The 20,128-nt window shown below is 46.9% G+C and overlaps 8 protein-coding genes across 8 annotated transcripts; 4 read left to right on the top strand and 4 right to left on the bottom strand.

The window, feature by feature from the left end:
* Positions 1 to 3,312: 3,312 nt before the first annotated feature.
* Positions 3,313 to 4,145, top strand: N7508_009087 (GNAT family N-acetyltransferase; the record flags this gene model as incomplete). The annotated part of the gene is made up of 2 exons (XM_058467150.1): positions 3,313 to 3,429; positions 3,537 to 4,145. The coding sequence occupies 2 exons, from the start codon at positions 3,313 to 3,315 to the stop codon at positions 4,143 to 4,145; spliced, it is 726 nt and encodes a 241-aa protein (XP_058314996.1).
* A 297-nt stretch (positions 4,146 to 4,442) lies between these two features.
* On the bottom strand, positions 4,443 to 5,985 carry zrfC (putative ZIP Zinc transporter; the record flags this gene model as incomplete). The annotated part of the gene is made up of 4 exons (XM_058467151.1): positions 4,443 to 5,219; positions 5,271 to 5,508; positions 5,559 to 5,705; positions 5,759 to 5,985. 4 exons carry the CDS (start codon positions 5,983 to 5,985, stop codon positions 4,443 to 4,445), a joined length of 1,389 nt encoding a protein of 462 aa, XP_058314997.1.
* A 675-nt stretch (positions 5,986 to 6,660) lies between these two features.
* Positions 6,661 to 7,656, top strand: aspf2 (major allergen Asp F2; the record flags this gene model as incomplete). Its single annotated transcript, XM_058467152.1, has 3 exons — positions 6,661 to 7,051; positions 7,109 to 7,557; positions 7,615 to 7,656. 3 exons carry the CDS (start codon positions 6,661 to 6,663, stop codon positions 7,654 to 7,656), a joined length of 882 nt encoding a protein of 293 aa, XP_058314998.1.
* A 222-nt stretch (positions 7,657 to 7,878) lies between these two features.
* N7508_009090 (oxidoreductase, short chain dehydrogenase/reductase family) lies at positions 7,879 to 8,939 on the bottom strand (the record flags this gene model as incomplete). The annotated part of the gene is made up of 4 exons (XM_058467153.1): positions 7,879 to 8,079; positions 8,141 to 8,254; positions 8,318 to 8,429; positions 8,485 to 8,939. The coding sequence occupies 4 exons, from the start codon at positions 8,937 to 8,939 to the stop codon at positions 7,879 to 7,881; spliced, it is 882 nt and encodes a 293-aa protein (XP_058314999.1).
* A 1,130-nt stretch (positions 8,940 to 10,069) lies between these two features.
* Positions 10,070 to 12,291, top strand: N7508_009091 (uncharacterized protein; the record flags this gene model as incomplete). The annotated part of the gene is made up of 13 exons (XM_058467154.1): positions 10,070 to 10,137; positions 10,209 to 10,328; positions 10,394 to 10,412; positions 10,469 to 10,658; positions 10,713 to 10,759; positions 10,813 to 10,867; positions 10,928 to 11,046; positions 11,096 to 11,362; positions 11,418 to 11,539; positions 11,587 to 11,759; positions 11,825 to 11,890; positions 11,944 to 12,024; positions 12,083 to 12,291. 13 exons carry the CDS (start codon positions 10,070 to 10,072, stop codon positions 12,289 to 12,291), a joined length of 1,536 nt encoding a protein of 511 aa, XP_058315000.1.
* Positions 12,292 to 12,800: 509 nt separating this feature from the next.
* N7508_009092 (uncharacterized protein) lies at positions 12,801 to 13,409 on the bottom strand (the record flags this gene model as incomplete). The annotated part of the gene is made up of 1 exon (XM_058467155.1): positions 12,801 to 13,409. The coding sequence occupies one exon, from the start codon at positions 13,407 to 13,409 to the stop codon at positions 12,801 to 12,803; it is 609 nt and encodes a 202-aa protein (XP_058315001.1).
* A 1,703-nt stretch (positions 13,410 to 15,112) lies between these two features.
* On the top strand, positions 15,113 to 17,728 carry N7508_009093 (Zn(II)2Cys6 transcription factor; the record flags this gene model as incomplete). The annotated part of the gene is made up of 7 exons (XM_058467156.1): positions 15,113 to 16,288; positions 16,339 to 16,591; positions 16,640 to 16,759; positions 16,817 to 17,218; positions 17,271 to 17,353; positions 17,405 to 17,463; positions 17,527 to 17,728. 7 exons carry the CDS (start codon positions 15,113 to 15,115, stop codon positions 17,726 to 17,728), a joined length of 2,295 nt encoding a protein of 764 aa, XP_058315002.1.
* A 108-nt stretch (positions 17,729 to 17,836) lies between these two features.
* Positions 17,837 to 19,323, bottom strand: N7508_009094 (toxin biosynthesis protein; the record flags this gene model as incomplete). Its single annotated transcript, XM_058467157.1, has 4 exons — positions 17,837 to 18,716; positions 18,766 to 18,874; positions 18,931 to 19,069; positions 19,126 to 19,323. 4 exons carry the CDS (start codon positions 19,321 to 19,323, stop codon positions 17,837 to 17,839), a joined length of 1,326 nt encoding a protein of 441 aa, XP_058315003.1.
* Between the last annotated feature and the right edge of the window lie 805 nt (positions 19,324 to 20,128).

Below are 20,128 nucleotides of genomic sequence, written 5' to 3' on the forward strand. Positions count from 1 at the left end.
CCATATTCCTGCATTCTTAATCAATCCTCAATAGACATATGTCGATGACTGTCCCGCAGGCACTGCATGAGTGAAAGTATCTAGTAGGCCGAGATCTCAGACATACATAGAGAAGTACGCAGAACAAGCACATTGGCAAGTACAAAAATAGGCCGGAATTCTATCTTGATCATATTCTACGGGAGTCACTCGTAACGGGAAAACGAGCAAAGTTTAAGTACCATGAATCAGACATATAGGGCTGTCTAGATCAATTGAACCAAATTGAGTCGCCCGGCGGGAGCTCTCGAAGAGCGGTCCTAACACAACGACCTCAATATATTAAGCTCTACGTAGGGTTGAGATGCTGCTGTCAGCTGTGGAGAGTCAGGTGTTCTGGGATAAGGCAGTTTCCTCTTTGGTGTTAGTACCGGGCTAGTAAATGTCAATTCACTACAAGGCTGGCCATTGCTTTACGCTAGCCCCCGCAGATTTCAACATGAGACGAGATAGATATCACATGGTCCATCTTGCTATCTCTTTCTCAAGGGTGATGGCTATTAATGTTCCTGTTTGACTGCTAATATTTGGAAGTACTTGCATGATTCGGCGTCTTGGCTTCCGGCGTCTACACTCTGTCAGCACTAGGGTACCGAGAACCTCTAGGATGTGCGTAGTTGCTGACCCTGAAAGTGAAGCTCTCAATTTTTTAGTTGTTTCAATAAATTTGCTAGGCTAGGATTTTCCAAACATGGCTTGTCTCAGTTGGACGCCCAAGGTTCACCTTGTACGAATATTGCCACCGAATCAACCAGCATATTCCCTTATACTTCAGCCCCCTTGGTACTTCGCAATATTTAGTTACTGTAATTTAGATACTGAGGCTTGGAGTGTCTTCTGACCTGTGTCAACGGATGGCTTCAGTGATGGGAGCCATCACGCCGTAACGGCGACTTTCCCCGTACAGTTAGTACATGCATGGTGCATGTATATTCCAATAGCTATATATTACCTTGCAGTTGCCAGTATACTATAAATCCAACGATCGCAGTGATTCTTATTTCCACATTCAACTGATACCCGGGGGTATTGTCGACAAAGGTCAGCTTGTTTGTCGCTTGCTTAGTATGACTGAACGAATAATTTCCATCCTCCCTCTCTACCACTAAGCCTAGATGAGACATGAGTAAAATATCTAAACAACCAACTTACTCGAGATTCGCTAACCTAGTCTTGTTTACTTTATCAAAATCACCGTTCACATGTGCATTAAGTCAGCTAAATCGGTGAGCAGTAATATGTGAATTATTCTTATGCCACACTGCCGTGAAATGGAATTAAATTTGAATGAAATTGTTACAAAATGATAGTGGCCTTGGAATAATGCAAAATTGTATTTTCTACCTTCCCGCGCTTTTTCTTCCTTGCGATGTGCATCCACCCATCTTGTCCTTCTCACTTGAGGTTGGGAATAGGCGAGTAAGCCGAATTGAGCCAAAAGTACGTTAAATACGTCTTAAAGCTGCCAAATTACATAAAATAAAACTCATCTTACTCATTGCTTGAAAAATGATACTGCTTCTTGCTATAAGCGGTGCTTCATTTGGTTGATCTATATAGAGCTATCTTGGCTGGATAAGAGTCATTTGGTTATCACTAGATACAAGAAAGCCATAGAAGATATATGGTGCATAAATTGATGGAAGTTTCAATTTCCCAGCAATGCATCTCAGAAGACTTGCTCTGGCCGCAGTAGGTCGAAAATGATTCTGCTGTAAAGATCTTGTGCAATCAATCTACCAGTTTGCCTATCGCATCCCATTTCAAGGGGTTTGATGTGTTGTACCAACCAGAGCAAAGACCAATGGCACACAATTTGGTGACGAGTGTAAACGTTCTCGGTGGCTTCTAGATAAAGTTTGCGCAATAGGATAATAGCCCCTTTGAACTCTTGGGATACGTTAGGGTGACGATAGTAAGTGTTGTTCAGGAAAAAAGCCTGTGTACGCAAAATGTCAATGACAGCAACCCGCTTGATTGGATCCATTTTGGAAATTTTTAATAATATTTCAGAAAAAGGGCGTACTGTAGCCAGAGATTGAATGTCAGATAATAATTGTAAATGGCTTGATATTGTGAATTTTTTCAAGATGGCCATATTGTGGCTATTTGTATTTTATTAATAGGCTACACTGATCTGACTTTCGAAGCTCCCTATACAAACGGAGAACAATGTGTGGGTAAAGTCCTTTGTTACTTTCTTTAAGATAGTGGAAAGGCAACAAGGGAACATTCCCGCACAAGGCGATACACACAAACGTCTTGGCGATGTCCTTTGTCTCCAGAAAGACATTGCGATAATCTTCATTTCGCGGCCAGGGATATGACTGAGTCTGAGCAAGTACCTGCCAATCAAAAAACCGCAGGAAAAACCCTGCATTAGCTTGCTTGTCATATCCGATCTTCCAGATATCCACGAACTACAGTATTCCGATTCCTGTACTGTGCCTAGAATTTATGGCGAAATCACTCGCTCCCTCCCTGAAGTCAACAGACTCGGTTCCTGAATCATAGTAATAAAGTGCGCACTGAGAACTTTAGATGTGATCTCGATCTATATCTCTTGAACCAGGTGCATTTCTTGTTATCATCTCAACTGATAAAACTGATACGCGGTATCCGCCCCCTTTCTTCCCGCAACAACCTTCCTATTTGCGAATAGCCTCCCCACATGATCCAATACGACACCAACACAACCGATCCCCGCGTTTGTATTGCATATGAGATCAATGAAATCCTCGAATGATTCAACATACTCAAGATACTCGAGCATATTGAAATCCGTAATCTATGTCAGGTGTCATGTGCTCTCCAACCAGTCTCATTTCGTTGCGGTTACCGCCGGGACTGGTCGCAGTGCAACCCCACTGTTCGTCTGTGTTTACCCCGGTTGGAGCTGCCTAGAAGGGCTAGTGAGACAAGTCAGTAAGGATAAGAGATAAGCGTGATCAAAGCGGATGGAGCTCAGCTATATGAGGCCCGTCCTTTCCTCTGTTTACCCTCATCACTTACACCTGGATTGCTGACAACCTTACCATAAACAAAGACTTTGCTATCCTCTCCTTCTCCCTTCAACCTGTGGACCATCACCACTTCAATTTTACTTAGATGGAGGTTTTCTCTCATTGTCCCCAACGGCTCCATTGGCATTCTTATACTATATCTCTGTCTCAGCCTCTTCGCAGAGCTAGTAGAAAAAGGACCCGGGTCTCTAAACCTATCCGTTGATCCGACCATCGCCGTTTGCGAAACCGTAGTCCGAAGCCCAGAACCATGGCGGTCGAGATTGTTCCGCTGGCCCAGGGTGATATACCCGGGGCTGTAGACTGTGTGCAGAAAGCGTTTTCGGATGATCCTTATTTTCGATGGGCATTCGATGATCCATCAAAGGTATGAGCTACCTTTCCTCAAACGTCATGCCCCTGAGAGTTTGTGGCTCTGGGAAGAGAAATGGGACAAAGCGAAGTGGAGTTTCGAGTAATAACGGGTCTTCATAGTTCAATATCCAACGGAACGCAGCCTCCCTCGCGGCTCATTTTCAATATGGCATCAACTGCGACTGTCCCATATCCGTCGCTAAAATAACCCGTGCCGCGAATGAGACCAAGAACGACCTCGAGGTCCGTTTACCACCCGGAACGGTCGTCGGAGTTGGCTGGTGGTATTCGCCACAGGCTCCGACCAAGCCACAGACTTGGTCTGTCTGGGCACAGGAATGGCTTCTCTCTTTTCGACAACTCATGAACAACATCATGTTTTTTGGTCGCGGGGGCTTAAATGTGCGCCGATACTGGATCTGGAAGCAGGTGCAACAATCCGCCCATGATTCTATCTGGCAGGATCCTCGGGGGTATTACTTTTGCAATGTCGTTGGTGTGAACTCCGAGGCTCGTGGCATGGGCGTTGGAAAGAAGCTCATGGAAAGCGTGATGGAGAAAGCCGACCAGGAGGGAATGCCATGCTACCTGGAGAGTTCTAAAGGATATCCCAATGTGTGCATCTATGAGAAGATGGGATTCGAGCTCGTTAGAGAGATTGAGTGTGTGGATGGAGTGGATGTTTTAAAGGTATGTGCTCATGGCTGCGCTGCCCGTCTTTATGACTGACCGAAATCACCTCAGCTGTATTGCATGATTCGTAGTCCCAAGTCCAAATCCTAACATTTACAAGTATGATGTTCTTCATGAGAGAACCAAGACAGAGGCGCTACGCGTGAGATATTGACATGACAGAGTTTCTAATGTTAGCACTTGAATTCCAACATATTGATAATGATTCTTTTTAATTAGCAATGCGAGCGAATATGATATACTGTCTTTTATAACTATCACAAGTCTCTAAATTTGACATCACTTATTATTTTTCAACAGGTTTTCTCAGAGCGAGAAATAGGCATTACAAGCTCAAGCCCATTTTCCAAGTAGACCCATCAACACAAGTCCAGCAACCATGGAAAGACCTCCGGTCAAAACCTTTCCAATGTTTGCATTCATCATTTCACCCCCTTCAATCACCCAGTCACGGGCCCACATATCCACAACACCAACCCACACCAGAACACCAGCAGAAAGTGCATCCAGTGTTCCAAGGGCAATCAATGTGCTTCTGGAGTTACCATTGAAGGTGCGCAACACACCAAGTCCAATAGCCATACCGATAGGCGTAATCAGAGAAAACGCTGTCGCCATAATGGCCTTGGAAGGGAAAATGGCACCAGGAAGAGTCGCAATGCGAGCACCGAGAGCTAAGCCCTCGAAGAATTGATGGAAGACAATGACCACCAAGAGCGTCTTGTAGAAAGAGTCTCCAGCAACGACAAGAGTGAGACCGATCAGAATACTGTGGAAAAGAACACCAGCTTCCATGACAAGGACTGAAAATTTGCTGTTCGGTGCGGTTGGGTCCTGAGGGCCATGGCTGTGACCGAGACACGCCAGAGTGGGCTGTTGCTGGCTTTGGGGCTGATCGGAATGGCCCTTTTGGGATGGTTGCTGGGACTCCGAGGGATATGTTTCGGAAACAGTCCTCTTGCTGTTGCGAGCGACGACAATTCTGTGCCCGATGAATTCCAACAAGAATGCAAGGAAAATACCAGCCAATACCACCGCGGAAGTAGTGGCTTCGTACTCGAGCTCCCCGAGACACTCATTGGTGAACATGAGATTTGCATGTGTGTAGAGCTAGCCGAAAAGGTCAGCATGTCATAGGTTGACATAGTTTGTATCACTTACATGGATGAAAGCCGTAGAGATGATAATACCAGTTCCGAATTGCTTGATGACAGTCGATACCACACCATTGATAGAGGCAAAAGGAAGCTTCAGTAGTAGGATTGGAGCAAATACACCAATTGCGCTAGTGACGAGAATGACGAAAAGGGTGCCAATTCGTAAAGGCACGTCGTAGTCTCGTGTCATGCTATCGCATGAAGCATGGCTATCTTCTGATTCACCCGCGCCGACGCAATGTCTAGATAAGATGTTAGCAATAGTCAGAAGAATTGAAATATGTAAACTTACTCAACACCTGCATGGAAATGACAGTTTGTTTCAGTTCCACTGGATGATTCCTCATTATCATGATCGTGGTCGCTCTCAGTCTCACTCTCCGTCGTCGTTTCTTCTTCTTGTATTAAAACATCATTTCCATCTGCATCCATACAGTATCTATAAATTTTCAAATTAGCATACTGTGATAGATCCTGATGTGAGCTACTTACGATTCACTCCCGTGGGAATGACACCCTGTGTACTGTGCCGGTATTCCACTTGTAGGAGTTGATGTCGCTGAGACTAAGACTTCTTGGCCTTCGCCGTTGATGCAATAGATATCCGAGCCATGGCTGTGACATCCAGTAACGGATGATGTCTGGGCTGTGGTAGTGGCAGTCTGTCCATATACTCCAGCAATGCCGAGGGATAGGAGCAAGGATCGGAGGATGAGCATCTTGCAAGAAATGTGTCTTCAGCAAATACTCATAAATATAAAACAGAGCAACACCCCAAAAAGAAAATAAATCCTCGAGATGATGGAAGCAGCGGGCCGGCAACCCTCTCTAAAAAGGCCGTTTAGTAACCGGGATGAGAGCACCGCTCGAGGGCCTCACCCCCAAGGTTCCCGCTGCCAAGCAGAAGACTCTTCTAGCTGTCTGCCAAGAGCGGTCCTGGCCGTCAATGAGGGTCTTTTTATCGGAGCAGGTCGCTTACTGTCTCTTGTTCTTCCAAGGTACTCCCGCCCAAGCCTCTTGGCAGCCCTCCGCCGAGCCTTTTTCTTGGCATCAATGATCACATTTTTCTCCTTCTGGCTGTAAATCTAGGTCATTGCGGAGAATTAAGCCCTCAAGGTCCTCTCTTGGCAAATATAATTTCCCGAACACCGAAGAGAAGAGGCTTACATCTCGCTTCCTGTTCTGGATTCGGTGTTGCGCGAACTAGTAAGATTGCGAAAACGGTTTAAATGAGGACTGGAAAGCCACCCTTGGCAAACATTTAAGGTGATGATAGGCAAATGCTGGGTAGAGAGTGGTGGATAGAAAGTTTGCTAAGAATAAGTATATAAAGGCAGCAAGAGACCGGTTTGCTATGATGTTTGTAAACAAGATTTCGAGCTTTTATCAGCAGCATGTTGTTCCTCAATCTCTTACTCTCTTCTGCGGCAACTGCTGCAGCTCTGCCTACCTCGGTAACTTCTGAAGGCAATCAGACACAGCCCTTCTCTCAGACCGGCCTAGCACCCTGGAACGCCGGCGCTGTGAATCAATATCCCATTCATTCCAGCTGCAATGCAACCCAACATCGCCAGATCGAAATGGGTCTCTTGGAGACAATGGCTCTGGCTCAACATGCTAAAGAGCATATTCTGAGATGGCGGAACGAGAGTTCAATTTACAGAAAGTACTTTGGTGATAGTCCCTCCATGGAAGCCGTTGGCGCGTTTGATATCGTGATCAACGGTGACAAGAAGGATATCTTGTTCCGATGCGATAACCCTGATGGAAACTGTGGACTTGACGGTACGGTGCTCATCTACTAGAATGATGATCTGTGATACTAAACAATTCCCTCGTTAGGTTGGGCCGGACACTGGCGAGGCGAAAATGCCACCGACGAAACCGTCATCTGCGACCTGAGTTATGAAACCCGCCGCTCCCTCTCCACAATGTGTGGCCTTGGATATACTGTCTCTGGATCGGAAACCAATACTTTCTGGGCGTCTGATCTCTTGCACCGGTTGTACCATGTTCCTGCCGTAGGACAGACCTGGATCGACCACTTTGCGGATGGTTATGAGGAGGTTGTTGACCTGGCGAAAGAAAATGCCACTTTGTCAACTCATGACTCGGAGACTCTCCAGTACTTTGCATTGGAGGTTTATGCGTATGACATTGCCGCGCCGGGAGTCGGTTGCCCGGGTGTTCAGCATGAGCATGAAGATCATGGTGATGAGACAGCTTCTGCGGCCGCAACTCCTTCTGCGACTGCCACTGACAAGCCTTCTACGACGTCTGATGTTCCAGAGGTAAGTCAATCCTTGCCTTGCTCGATTATGTGACTTCAAGCTGACTGATATGCCTAGAATTGTCATACACACGAAGGTGGTGTTCTCCACTGCACCTAAGTGATTTGAGAAAAGGGTTAACATGTTGTCGCAACGTGAAGACTATCCTCATAGATTTGCTTAGAATACCGAAGTACTCCTAAGTCACGTCAATAGAAAATAATATGTGCAATTGAATATCTATTCCCAAGGATTTTGTATTCCATCAAATCTCAATTGAACGCCGTAAACATGCCACATCTAGTTCATCCATCGTTCCTTACTTTATCGAGCAATAGTGACTTATGCGGATGCACAGTGACCACCATCCACACGTAGATCAGCACCAGTCATCCAGGCACTGGAGTCAGTAAGCATATAGATGGTAGGTCCCTTGAAGTCTTCGGGGGCACCAAGGCGGCCGAGAAGGGCGCCACGCATCCAGGTCTCCTCGACCTCGGGCTTCTCCTTGAGGAGAGCGTCGGTCATGGCAGTGCGAATATACTAATTGGTCAACGATTAGCTAAAATTGTCTATGTTAAGTAAATTTGTGAAAATGTCTTACTCCAGCGGAGAGGGTGTTCACGCGGATGTTGTGTTGGCCCCATTCCTGGGCGACGGACCGGCACATTTGGTGGACAGCGGCCTTGGAGGAGTTGTATGCGGTGCAGGTCAATCCCTAATAAAATAAATATTGTTAGCATCCAGTAGTTATCTTCATTGGTTTTATTAAGAGACATACCCGGTTGGCGATCTGGCCAGACATAGATGCGATCATGACGATGCTGCCGGGGGTCTTCTGTTCAATGAAGATACGAGCACAGTGCTTGGCGGGGATGAATGTTCCAAGAACGCTAAAAGAAAGCTATGAGTACCATGAAACACTTCTTTTGGTGCCTTTTAACTCACTTGACATCAAGCATCTTGCGGTATCCCTCAACGGGGTAGTCAAGCGCAGGAACCATCTGCTGGATACCAGCACAAGTGATGGCACCACGAAGAGGCTTGTTGCGGCGCATAGCCTCGGCAGCAATATCCTCCAGAGCCTTCTTGGTGGCCTCCTCATTGGTGATATCGCAAGAGTTGTAGGTTGCCTGCAGGCCGCGCACCCTAGCAGTCTTCTGCACAGTAGCCCACTCCTCCTGGCTAGGTTCAGCCAAAAGATCGAGACATGCGACATCGCCGCCAGCCTCGAGGACGGCGATGGTCAAGGTCATACCAAGACCACGACCGCCGCCAGTGATCATGACTGTGCGACCGGCGAGGGAGAAAAGGTCATTGGTTGGCGCGAAGGCAGCGGGAGTCTCGTTAGATTCCGGCACGACGGCCGGGGTGGTGTGGTCGAGCGAAATGGAGGGGGCCATTGTGAAGTAAGTTTGGGATTAGGGCGTAGAGAAGGCAGAGAATTTGAAGTATTGAGTATTTTCTTTCTCGGATTGTGAGGACATCCACTTCATATAGGATACGTTCTGCTGCTGTTATCTGCAGGCAGAGAATCGCCTGCAGCGGCTATATACAACCTAACTAGGGAAGTGTTGACCTGGAAGGGCCACAGTGGAACATTGTTCGGCGCAGGAAATATCAGTCCAAGGTCCAACCTTTGCAGTTCATCGTGCCGACAAATCATGCCGATTCGCCCCGGTTGACAGTGGACACGCGGAGTACGACGTGTTTTCTATGACTTCGTCGGGTGCTAAATATTGCTTTATAGGGTTAGTCTGAGATGCAGAGTCGCGGGAGACGGAGCGATAAACTGGGGAATAAATGGGGCTGCGGTACCTGAGTGTGCAGATGACATCGTCGGGGGGAAGGTGGTATTGGAGAACTGAAATATCGGGAGAACGAGGCAGCTTGCTCTCGGTAGATACCTTAACACGTGACTTAAATATCATTAGAACGAGCATATCGTGCATCCGCAGTAAAGTGCTTATTTATCCCCAATTAGGAAACACAGAATTCTGCCGTTTAAGGACTTAGCCGGTCTGGGGATGCCGATGTCTCGAGCCTTGGGCTGACCCTTTTAGGCTCAGCTTTCCATGTATTTTCCGACGGCAAAGTATGCAGTTTAAATGTTGCTTGTTAGTCTACATTCGCAGAGAAACTCATGATGATCAAGGATAAGATTATCATACAAAATGGCAATGCACTACAGTAGGACATCCCCAGCTTCAACGGAACTAATCTCTCAGCGATGCGGCATTTATTCGTTCATTGTCTCCAGATGCACCCCGCAAAATACAGTAACTACCCGGCCCAGAAACATAGCAACCCGGGGAAGTTTAGATCGCCGACGTGGGTTGTTACGCCAAGGTCTCCATTCAATCTGGAATGGCGCCACTTTTTGCCTTGTAGGGACTATACTGCAATCATACAACTGTTTATAAAAGCTGCAATACCCCACTGTTCTGACTAGGTCCGAGTCAACATCCCTTACTGCTGCTTAATCCCCAGATTATTTACCGCGGTCAACTGTTTACGGGAACACGATCTCATCATGACTTTCCTCGTGGGCCGGCTACTGTCATATGCTATCACAGCCACCGCTGGCAGTGGCTTCTTGCTGTAATTTTATACCCTATGCTAAAATACTGGTGCTGTCAGGTCAAAGCGTCCTTACTGACTTGAACAACTAGCTTTGGTTATGACCAGGGTGTGATGTCCAGTCTGTTGACTGGAGATGCATTTGTTGCCACCTTCCCTGAAATTGATACCACCAGTGGAGGACATGGAAGTTCTTCTTTACAGGGAACAGTGTGAGTGAGCCTGTACTGTACATCCTCGAAGCATGTCCGAGCTAACTTTTCGTGTTGCAACACAGTGTCGCCATCTATGAAATCGTAAGTTGGCATCTGGAACGCCTCGTCTCTTCAATACACGGCTAAAACAAAAATAGGGGTGTTTCTTGGGTGCAATTATCTCTTTATGCTTCGGTGAACAACTCGGTCGACGCAAGTGTATCCTGGCTGGATGTGTAGTGCTTGCCATCGGTGCTGCGCTCCAGGCCAGTGCCTACAGCATCCCTCATATGATTGTTGGTCGCATCGTTGCCGGTGTTGGAAATGGTCTTAATACCAGTACTATTCGTGAGTTTCCACTCCACTGAGGATAATGAATCGAGGTTGCTAATATCTATGAAGCCGTTTGGCATTCAGAACTAAGCAAAGCGGCAAGCCGAGGCAAAGGAGTAAGTTTAGTGTTGGACCTTATTGAGATTCATGGCGCTGATTATTTCCCTAGCTGGCCATTGAACTAGCTATTAACATCTTTGGTGTTATGCTCTCATACTGGGTTGGTAAGTTCTCTTCAACTTTGCGTCCCAAATGGCGTACGTACTGATGACTGACCTATGCAGACTATGGAATGAGTTATGTCAACAATGAAGCCCAGTTCCGCTTCCCCCTTGCTCTTCAAATTCTGTTCGCCATGCTCACCTTCATTGGTGTGCTTTGCCTCCCCGAATCTCCTCGTTGGGTTCGTCACAATCCGCCCAAACTTCCAGTACTCAACTGACCTATGATAGCTCATCAAACACGGCCAAGAAAACAAGGCTCGCCAGATTATTTGGTCCCTCCAACACAACGCTCGAGAAATTGAAGTGGATGATCCAGTAGTGAATGTCGATGTCACAGAAATTACTCGCGCAGTTGAAGAGGAAGAGGAAGCAGCTTCAGGGGGATCCTTCAAACTTCTCTTCCAAAACAACAAGCAGCGCTTCTTGTACAGAACCCTGCTCGGAATGGGAGGACAAATGATGCAGCAGATCTCGGGTATCAACTTAATCACTTACGTGAGTACTTTGATATTGAAGCATCTTTTGATTGTTTTTGCTGACACAATTCTAGTACGCAACTGTTATCTTCGAACAGTCGGTTGGAATGTCTCACCATACTGCGTTACTCTTGGCTGGTTTCAACGGAATCGCCTACTTCTTTTCTTCCCTGGTTCCTATCTGGACGATTGAGCGGTATGATAAATTGGAATCTTGCTTGATCGTAGACTAACTTCTTTCAGACTCGGTCGCCGCAAGCTCATGATGTTTGCTGTTATTGGACAAGGATGCTGCATGGCTATTCTGGCGGGTACCGTCTGGAATGGTGGACATGCTGCCGGTCTGGTTGCAACTGTCATGCTATTCCTGTTCAACTTTTTCTTCGGTGTAGGCCTTCTCGCTATTCCTTGGCTATGTGAGTACCGATATTCCTTGAGGTATCCTTAATAAGAAAAACATTACTAATAAATCTCGATGCAGTGCCCGCAGAATATTCCCCGTTGGCAATTCGAACTCGTTCGGCTGCTATGGCTACTGCTACAAATTGTACGCGCTCATGTCCTTCTTTCAACTGGCACCAGCTAAGAGCTTTAACTCAGGGATCTGCACATTCCTCGTTGTGGAGATCACACCAGTCAGCATTGCCAACATTGGCTATAAGACTTACATTTACTTTGCCGGTATGTTCAAAAGGAGATTGAACATTGGGTATCAATTATTTCCTAACGATCTTGATAGTCTTCAACTTCTGCTTCTTGCCGCTCATCTTCTTCTTCTACCCGGAGACACGCAATCTCACTTTGGAGCAAATCGACCGCCTATTCACAGGCGAAAAGGTTCAGCTTTACTGGGATTCGTCCATGGGTATTGCAGGAGACGTTGACACTCGCGTCGGCAATGCCACGACAAAGGATCTTGAGAATGTTCAAGCTCAGCATATTGAGTAGTTAAATTGTATTTTCGGGGGAGTATATACCCAATGGAGTGTACGATGGGGCTGAGCTTACCTTTGCGTGAAACCTTTGAATTATGTTTCAATGGCTCCTAGCCTTATTCTTTAGGGCCGATTTAAAAGGACCCCCTCAGGATGTTATTACTACAGCAGACCCAATAAGGCTTAGTGAGTGGGGAGGGGGTCCGAAGAGCATCCTGAGGGGGTGCCCTTAATAATGCCCTTTTTTTATGAGATTATTAAAGGCTACGGTATTGCTTACATTACTTGACAGCAATGAATTCAAATTTCTAGTCCTCAATTGGACTTTTATCTATTCAGCACAGCCTATCCTCTTCGTATCACTATGGAAAGCTAACCACTCATCTCCATCTGCCAAAATCCACAAAAAATACCTCTCATCCCAATCTCAACAACATAGGAGGAGTGAGACAGTAAATTGTTTGTCCCTCAAAGGCACAAAAGAGCCAACTTGGGTCTAACTGTATGGTATCTCCAACAGTCTTAACATCTCACTGAGCTCGCCGGGTACTTTCCATTGTTGGCACTGAGACGCAAGTGCCCCTTCCAGGTACCACCATGAGAAAACTGACAGCAACCAGTAACAGCACCATGCGTGTGCAGCCAATCAGCACACTTCCTGACAGCCGCCAGGATTGTTTTTCTCTCGGACGTGGTATCGCATTTCGAGCCACTTGTCGTCGCTTCATAGGCGTAGCCCTCGACATGACCGTGGCCGTCCGAGTCCGAACCAATAGTCATGGAACAAGAGTTTGAGTTCGACTTGCTCTTGATCACATCAGCGATGAAGTTGTAGATGTTGATTCCGGCGTTGGCTGCAAGGATAACGGAGCTTCCAGCAGTGACAACAGCTGCCGTGGCTTCCACGTCAATGATCCTGCGCTTCTCGAGAGAGTCGGTGCCGTTGAACACGGAGATATAGTCGGCATGGACTTTGTCAAAGCTCACGGTCATGTCGGAGCCCTCACCGGCCCACTCCTCGCTCAAGGGGAAGTAGGTCACTGTTCCATCTGTTGCGTTGTATTCCGCAGAACCTCCGCCAACAAGGCCAAATGCGAACAGAGCAGAGACAATTTTGCTTGCGTTGACCATTTTCCTGATGATACTCGAAGGAAAATTGCAGAAATATCCAAGAGTAGAACGACTAGGAGGAAACTCACTCTCATTCGAGTGATTGAACGTTTCAGAGATAAAGAGTAGCCCAAAGCTTGAAAGACGAAGTTGTGATGATGACCTGTTTACCTGGCAATGGCCTCCCTTTTATATTCAAGATTGCCCACATCCAAGGCTTTCCCAGCAATGAACCCTCATGCCGAAGATACCCCGTAGTCTCTAGAACAGAACGGCACGATACGTTGTTTCCCAGGCTCCGTTGGACTAGAGCGGGCTGCAGCTCGATTTCATTCCGACAAGATGGAAAAGCGGTTCCGCGCCAATCTCTAGCAGAGAAAGACTCTATGTCGAGTAGTGGCTTGTAACTAGTTGCACGAACAGCTGATGGAGCGCTGGATCTCGCTTGTTATGGGATAGTATTACTTGCGCGCCAAGAGATACTAAGCCTAATTCCATTGGACGCCTGATCGAAGGCTTGTTGGTCCCTGAACCTGTTGGATATCTATAAGATAGTGGGGTTGTTCGGCCCGGGCCAGGAACAGGTGCGCCCCGTAAGCCCTGTAAGCCCCCTGTATTTCCTCCTCGGCTATAGTTCCCTTCGGAAAAAATAATTTCTCTCATCTGAGACACCAGGGTAGCATCTGCCTGCAGGATCACTAGTGCTTATTCACAATAAAGCATTTCCCCAAGCCTAGGCAGGATATTCATCAGACCAGTGTAGAGCAAATTCCTGGAGACTCAGCTAGGAAGTAGGGTCAATCTGACTGTACCCAACAATAAGCTCATTACCCCCCATGGAAACACTGATGACAATTATAACCATGTTCCTCTCTGGAGACACCTCCGTTTGTTGACAAGCACTATGACAGGATTGGGGGATAATTTCAGCCCTAGAGCGCGTAACGCAGATCTGGGTCTAATTCTCGAGTTGATTGGTAAGTTAGCTACTAGCCCACGTACTACATGCCAGTGTCACCACATTATGATTCCGATCAAACAATCCGAACTTGCATTGACTCAACAAAAGCTGAGTTTTATTTGTGGAAAGCAGAACAGGAAGGTAATTGAGGGTTCGTCTAGCTAAAGCTCATCTTAGTATTCTTGGAAGAATTGGCCGTCACAATAGACTTAGCGATAGGGGGATAGATTAGGCAGATGCTTTATGTTTGCTCTTGTAGATAAGAAAGTACCAAACCATGTAATCCGGATATACTGGGTATACTGTCTCTCAAAGCAAATTTGCTCAACACTATAGACGCTTACCTAGGCTTTGACTATGTTGCCTGGAAAAGGCCAGTAAGCGATAAGATTTTGAACTCGATCTTGTATTCATACTACAAGTTGGCCTTGGTGGCCTTATGCGTCAGGCTGGTAACAGCCTTGGCATAACTTAGGGACAAAACATTTCTTGACTTCCAGCAAGGTTGGGAAATTCCTCGGCTCATGCAATACCGAACTCCATTTTGACCCGACCCCAATCTCTCGAGATGACTACCCTCGGGGAACCCCCGTCACTCCCCACTAAAGCCGACTCGGGGCGACCAACAGAAAGATACCGAGTGGGTCTCGGCGTTGCTAGGACCTCAGCGCTTAACATTGCCCAATGCGGTAAAACTTCTTCGCCTCTTCTACATCCCTTCTATGCCTCCAGTTTACCAACATGGTACATGTTTTGCGCAACAATGTCGAATATGTTCTCGAATAGTCCGACTCCTGAAGATAGGGAGGGAATGCTCCAAGCTTCAGTCCCGCTAGACCTGCAAGGGTCGATCCCCCCTACGGGTGCAGAGCGGAAGAAGCGCACGAGGACCGGATGTGTCAACTGCAGTCGCAGACGGCGAAAATGCGATGAGGCTAAGCCCATGTGCACGGGCTGTAAGCGTCGGGGGGAGAAATGCCAATGGCGCATGATGGGTGCGTTTCGCGACTCGAATCTCAAGGTGCTAGAGTCAGATCACCCTTCCATGAGCCAAGGCGTGGCAGCTAGCAAGAGCAAGCGGCAGAGTAGATTCAAGATTGTCAATACTGCAAATCCACGGCCCAAGCGTGCACCCAAACAGCAGGATCAAGTACCCCCAGCCCCAGAGCAAGGATCAGTGCATGGGTCACCTCCACCATCTACCCCAGACGATAGCACTATATCGATGCCTATGGCTGTTGCGGGGGACAATGCGGACCCCAAAACTCCCCTGATTGACAATGGGGCTCCTGCATCAAATCCTGGGGTAAATTCTGGCCTATCACCGCCATACTCGAGCAATACGTCATCGCATCCCCAGAAGACATATGATAGATCTTTAGGACATGAACTTCAAGCCCATGTCAGCCCTCTAGGTCTTCAAGCATCATCTCCTCATTCTCACTATGATTCGAATCTACGGTTCGAATTCCAACCACAACCTAGGGACGACTCCATATCGCATCCTTATGTCTATTCCAGCCCCGAATATGCGATCAATGATCTCTCTGCACTGAGGGGTCTTGACCAAAATAATCAGTTTCATTCATCGGTGGCAGGCTCCTATCAAGCGGGACAATCACCGGTGTTTGACCATGGCATCTTCTCCGATCCAACAGATCTTATCAACGATGTTTTCCTTCCGGGCTCCGCGTACGAGGCCCTTCATACTACGCTACGAAATCGGCAGCTATGGACTGCAAGGCCAGACTTTCCGAGCCCTCGCAGCTCACAAGGTACTACTCCTATGGTGCATACCCCAACAGGGAATAGTGCTGCTGGTTCAGTAACAAGGACGGAGAGGGGATCTCGTCGTTCGGGATTCAGTAGACGTTTTGAATTATCACCTGAAAGAGAACATATATTGTGGGGAAATTATCTCAACGAGATTTGCTCCTGGGTAAGTGAATTCGATGCTAATCGGGTTGACTTTCACACTGACCTCAAAAGCTCGACATGTTCGATAACCATCGGCATTTTGCTTCAACATTCACCCAAATGGCCAAGACTTCCGCCCATCTTCGGTACTCTATCTTGGCATTGTCTGCACGACAGCTTGAAAGACAACAGAATGCGAAATCGCAGTCTGAAAGTTTGTCTCTATATCAAGAAGCTATTCATCTCCTCCTGCCCGAATTAGGAAGCAAGACAACACCTGTCATTGCGTCCTGTGTCATCTTGTGTGTCTTGGAAATGCTGAGCTGTAAGTATTTCCGTTTTTTATATGGTGTCCATGGCTTACAAAGAATAGGTAATCCTAAAGAATGGCGTCGCCACCTAGACGGATGTGCGTATCTCATTCAAGCGGCCGGTATCAATGGTTTCTCCGGAAAAGAAGAACAGGCGCTCTTTTGGTGTTTTGCTCGAATGGGTATTGGAATATTATCTCTTTCAAGTTATCATATAGGACTGACAATCGGTCTCTTAGATGTGTGCGGTGGCCTTATATCCGAAGAGGAAACCATTATACCAATCCATAACTGGAGGCCCAGTGACATGAGCTATAACGAAGCAGCGCAGACATTCATCGCTTCAGCAAAGACCAACGTCGACACATATGCCAACTACACAGTGTATCTTGTCGCAATAACAGTGAACATTTTGTTCGGATGTGCGTCCCAGCCTGATTACTCTTGCACATCGTGTCAATCTGTCCCTAGCGATGATGGTGATTCGTTTGTTCATCGCTGGGCGGATGCATTCGATTGCGTGGAAGGGTGGTATGAAAACCGACCGGCGCAAATGAAATCCATTTTCAGTGTCGCTACTTCCGAACGCGAGGGTCGCGATCGGGCTTTCCCAATTGCCCTGTATGGAAATGGGTCTGCGAGTAAATCATCTGGCTCTTCAGCCCGTGGGACGGTCATTCTAACAGTTACTAGTTTCCGGGAACCAATTGTATCATGTCGCTGCCCTATTGCTTCTTCAGAGAAAACCGAAAACACTGGTTTTGAATAAAAGACCAGTGAGTTTGTTTCTATGCCTGGTCTACCTGTAGAGCTGATCAAATTTCCAGAGATCTGTTCTTTGGCATGCGCGACAGATATGTGCAATCTCCGCATCTAATGCACACCAGTGAGTCTTTTGCTTTGGTGCAATTCAGAAACAAGGGGAAATCTACTGACTGGCTCTCTTTAGTGGTTGCTGGACGAATGCATTGCAGCCTCTCTGGATAGCTGGAAAAGCCATGTCCCACTACTCTGAGCATGCTGCAATTGTCGAAACGTTAGTCCGCATTGAGCGTGAGACTGGCTGGGCCACCGCCTGGCGCGTTGAAGACTTGAAAGAATTCTGGGGCGAATATGACAACGACGAGGATTATGATGTTGATATGAATTAACCATGATTACGATTTATGATTCATTGTTGAAAGTTAAACTGAGGGCTATACATAAGTACTCTATAAGCAAACGCTGATATTCCATGCCACTCTTCTATGCTCTTCTATTCACAATTTTGATCCCCTTTCCACACGAGCATCAATAGCATTAGATGCTTCAACGAGCGTACTCACCCACTCATGCGATAAAGTCGACTTTTCCTTAACAGAAAGTCCTTCCCATCCATCAGCAATGCGCTTCTCATCATCTTTCCACCGCTGCAACTCCTGCGCCATCCAAGGCCCCAACTCAGAAGCAGTCTTGGTAACCTTCTCCAATGGAAGTGTATGGAACGTCTTCTCAATAACGACATGCTTTACTCTGCCGTTCTGCATACCGCCACTTCCGCCAAAGCTAGTTCCCGTCCGCTTCGCAGCCCATTCCTGCAGCCCACTCACGGTCAAATCGGACTTTGCCGCGCTGAGGTAGAATACAGACGGTCGCAAATATGGAAGTAAGTGCCCTGCCAGTAGTGGCTCTGCCCGGTAATGTCTTTGCTCGCGGTATAGCGGGCCAAGCATATCAGGTACAAAGAGCGGATCGTGGACTGGACTTGGGCCGTATGTCTCGTTGTCATCTTCCCCATCGGGTAGACCGAGGTGTTTATGACGCTTGAGGTTCTCTCGGTAGTACATCAAAGCTGTTTGATGTTTTGTCGTGGTCTGGGTTACTGGGGGTCCCTCGTTGGTCGTCTTGGACTCGGGGTAAATAGCAGTAGGAAGATCCCTCAATCCATACTTCTCCCAGCGATCAAGAACACGGGGGTCCCAGATTCGGAATATTTTGCGCGCTTTTGTTGCAGCTTCCGCTCGCGAGTTCCATTTGTCTTTGGCTTTGATTGTCATTAGCAGGAGGTCTTTGCGCAGGCCTTTGTCCTCGTCGGTGATGTGTGGCTCGGCAAGCATTAGCGACGTAAAGAGTCGAGGATGCATAATTGAGAGGAAAATTCTATATTTGCATTAGTATTGGCGGTGTTAACTTTGGGTGGTTCACTAACGCTTGTACTCCGCCCAAGCTGTGCCCAAAGCCCATGAGCGGTCGAGGCATCTCTTCGCGGAAATGATTGATCATGTGAAGCACATCTCGGGAATGATCAAGCCAAGATGCTGGTTATTGAATGAGTTTCGATTCCATCGCTCACATAGTTGATATGGGTACTTACGACTGTTTCCCAGGTGTTGTTCATTGAAAACTCCACTCGCATTTTGATGGACACTATCTGCCATCCAGATGGCACGAATACGGAATCCATCTTGCTTGCTTCTTGTGAGAATTTCTTCCCACAATGGCTCGTAGAGCTCCTACGTGGTTGACGCATTTTAGCCTGGAAAGTAGGTATCGGCTAAGGTATACTCACTTTAGGAAATCCTGTGCCATGGAATCCGATAAGGGTAATATCACCAGATTGGGGGCTTAGGTTATCAAGAGGAGTATATTTCTTGACAAGAAGCTTCAAGGGGGCATCTTCAGTTGCTGTTGCCCGTGGGTATTCGCGAACGTGTTGCCCATCAATGATGTGTTCTGTCACCTGGAAAGGGAAATTGGAAGTCGCCATGGTTCGGCGTGCAATATGTGGTGCTCGTCGTACTGAACAGACACTAGTAGGAGTTTCATTTTGGGGAAGAAAAGAAAAGAAGATACCTATTTCCGGGCATTAACGGAATAAAAGTCCTCAATTAGGACTCGGAGATCCACGATAGACTTCGATCGGATCTCCACTAGCATCATGAGATCCACTGCGACGTCATAAATGTCTGGGAAGGGCATTTGGTATATAGTTCTTCGCTTTATGGTAGATATTCTTTACTTTAAGCAATTCAATCTTTGGGTTTGGGGCTTAGTGTGCCACACCATTTTGTTTGATTTGATGAAAGGGATACCCCGAATGTATCGCACGTGTCGATCAGCTATGACGAAAATCCAGTGGGTCTTGATTCAAATCTGTGATGTGATCGTCGCTATCGGTGAAAAGAAAAAGGGGGAGAGCCAGTTAAACTTCCGAACATGTTCATCCGTCCAATGTGGATCTAGGAATTGACCAAATAACTGCATGTAGATATCGATTGTGGAGACCTCATATGGACCAATGGATAGTCGAAGATGCTGATAATGCATTTCAGTTGGCGGTCAAGATCTTGGACTTGTAAACTGAAGGGATAATAATCTTCAATGGGTGTTGACGCTTTGTATATATATATTCGTCTAGGTCTACACAAGAGCCATAATAAGCTTCGCTAACGCCCCAGACTAAATTGCGCTCCGGTTCAAATAATCCCCAGGTAGCATCACCTCTGGTCTTTGAAATTCAATAATATGATCTTATACGGAATGGTTAATGGCTACTTGTGTAAAATGCTATC

Source organism: Penicillium antarcticum, assembly GCF_028974205.1.
Source record: "Penicillium antarcticum strain IBT 31339 chromosome Unknown utg000009l_segment0_segment0, whole genome shotgun sequence".
NCBI lineage: Eukaryota > Fungi > Ascomycota > Eurotiomycetes > Eurotiales > Aspergillaceae > Penicillium > Penicillium antarcticum.